Genomic DNA, 2,161 nt, shown 5'->3' with positions numbered 1-2,161 from the left:
ATAAACTCAACCAACACTGTGGAATTCCTGACATAGATCCAGTGACACTTATATCATAACCATGGATGACATCAGGTAGCCTAAACAGGGAAAGTGCTTTGATCAGCACACTACTAAACATAAGCCCACAGTCCAAATAATTACTGGTACAGAAATCCCTTGATTATCGCAAGTGTTACATTCCAAAACCCCCTGCAATAGGTGAAAATCTGCGAAGTAGAAACAGTACTGTACAGTATATTTTTTAAAATTATTTTTATAATTTGTATATATTTATTTTATTATAAATGCAAAACAACACCACAGAGAAATCAATGTAAGCTTAAATGATAAACCGCGATATGGCCTGGGATTACTGTATCATCATCATGCGTGTACCTGAGAACTACGTTAAGGGTACACGCATCTGTGGAGTGCTCAGCCACTTGCACGTTAATTTCACGAGCAGGCTGTTCCGTTGATTGGATCAACTGGAACCCTCGTCGGTGTAACCGACGGAGTGCTAACAACAACATCTATCTATCTATCTATCTATCTATCTATGTGAGTGTGTGTGTGACTCATTGCGTCACAATACCGTTTATGTTTTCGTTTGAGGAAGATCAGATCAGGACTGGGCCCCTAGGTCTGTGAGGCACCCGAGCATCCGTTTAGTTTGCCCATGTCTTGAGACGGCACTGCTCCTGGTCGGGCGTGTAACAGTTGCTGAGTGTCGCGTAAGCCCTGCGAGCACCAGCACCTCCTTCTCCTCCTCCTCCTCCTCCTCCTCTACCTTAACAACGTTGTCATATCAACAACAAACAACACACTTTCGATCTACTCAAGAATAATAATTTATAAAACCACAATAATTATAACGATCATTGTAAATATAAAAGAACAACGAACTAACACAAAGCGAGCTTAATAGCAATGTTTCCTTGATTAACCACTGAAGGTCGATAAAAAGCTTTTGGATCGGTACAGGGCGCTGCAGTACGGGATTACATACAGGTAAAATAATTAGTAAATAATTAGTAAATAAAGAAATAATAACAACAACAATTAAAATAGTGCGAAGTTAATATTGTTTTATTTCGTATTACCAATTTAGAACTGATAATAATAAAGGAATATTTGGGCGGTAAATCGATCTGTTAGGAATAGCAACCAAATCTTCCGTAATTTACACCTTTGAAAGGCGGCTTGCATTAAATAATGTAATTGATTTTGAAGAGAGTGAGAGAAAGAGAGAGAGAGAGAGATAATAATAAAGAGGTGGTGGACACAACTGGAACGTTGTTGAATAAAGCTGTATCTAATTAGTGTTGAGTTGGAACCAAACAACCACGATATATATACGATCTATTCACTTGTCTGTCTACTGTCCCACCCAAGGAGTGTTTGGTTGTTAATACACCTGGCTATAAACAGAGGCCTGTACAGGGTTACTCAACCTGCTAGAAATAGAAACGAAATATCTTGCAAGTTACTATTATCTTAAAAAAAATAAGGGGATAATTAAATAACATGATTCTTGTGTGTCCCACGTCGTCGACTTTGTTTCCTCATAACTATCAGAAAAATGCCTGCTGTGGAACAATAGCATCATCAGTCTTCTGCCTCAACATCCTTTTGCTTTTCAGTTCACGGAGATTTACAGAAGTTTGATTTCTGAGAATAAAAAGACTTTGTGAAGAATATTCCGAAGACGCCAATTCTGTCCTAAACCTAAATCTTTGGATATGTGCAGCGTGTTTTTGCAGATTGGTCAAGGAGGAAACCAAATTGGACAGTCCTTTTTCGATGCTGTCGGCATTAACGCCGAAAGTAATAAATGGTTAGTAATTTCGCTCATAATTAAGAATTTCTAGCTTATTTAAGCCATCAAACATTTTAATGTTCAACTTTACCAAATAATGTCTCACTTTTTAACACACCACACCCACTAACTTCGTTAAATTATAACTTCCTTTAAAATGCATATTTTTAAATGAAATTTTATACACGTACGCTTTCGAGGGTGTAGATTATGGCTAAACATTTTTTTTTCCTTTTGCGGAGTTTCAAATTACTACCTGCCTTCCAAGCTGACTTTTGAAAATTTCAGAGCTACGTTTTCCGTGGTGGAATACTTGAGAACTCCACCATAAAAAGCTTATATATATATATATATATATAT

General features: G+C 37.2%; 1 protein-coding gene across 1 annotated transcript in view; it reads left to right on the top strand.

Moving 5' to 3' along the window:
* The first annotated feature begins 797 nt into the window (after window positions 1-797).
* Window positions 798-2,161, top strand: part of LOC106882959 (tubulin delta chain) — a 19,721-nt gene continuing 18,357 nt past the window's right edge. The window contains exons 1-2 of the mRNA XM_052974708.1: window positions 798-993; window positions 1,626-1,819. Coding sequence (XP_052830668.1) covers window positions 1,725-1,819 — 95 coding nt within the window. The 5' untranslated portion in view covers window positions 798-993; window positions 1,626-1,724. The remainder of the gene's footprint in view (window positions 994-1,625; window positions 1,820-2,161) is intronic.

This window comes from Octopus bimaculoides, chromosome 19, assembly GCF_001194135.2.
Source record: "Octopus bimaculoides isolate UCB-OBI-ISO-001 chromosome 19, ASM119413v2, whole genome shotgun sequence".
Classification (NCBI taxonomy): domain Eukaryota; kingdom Metazoa; phylum Mollusca; class Cephalopoda; order Octopoda; family Octopodidae; genus Octopus; species Octopus bimaculoides.
Note: the sequence above shows the minus strand (reverse complement) of the source record. Positions and strands in the feature narration are given on the sequence as shown.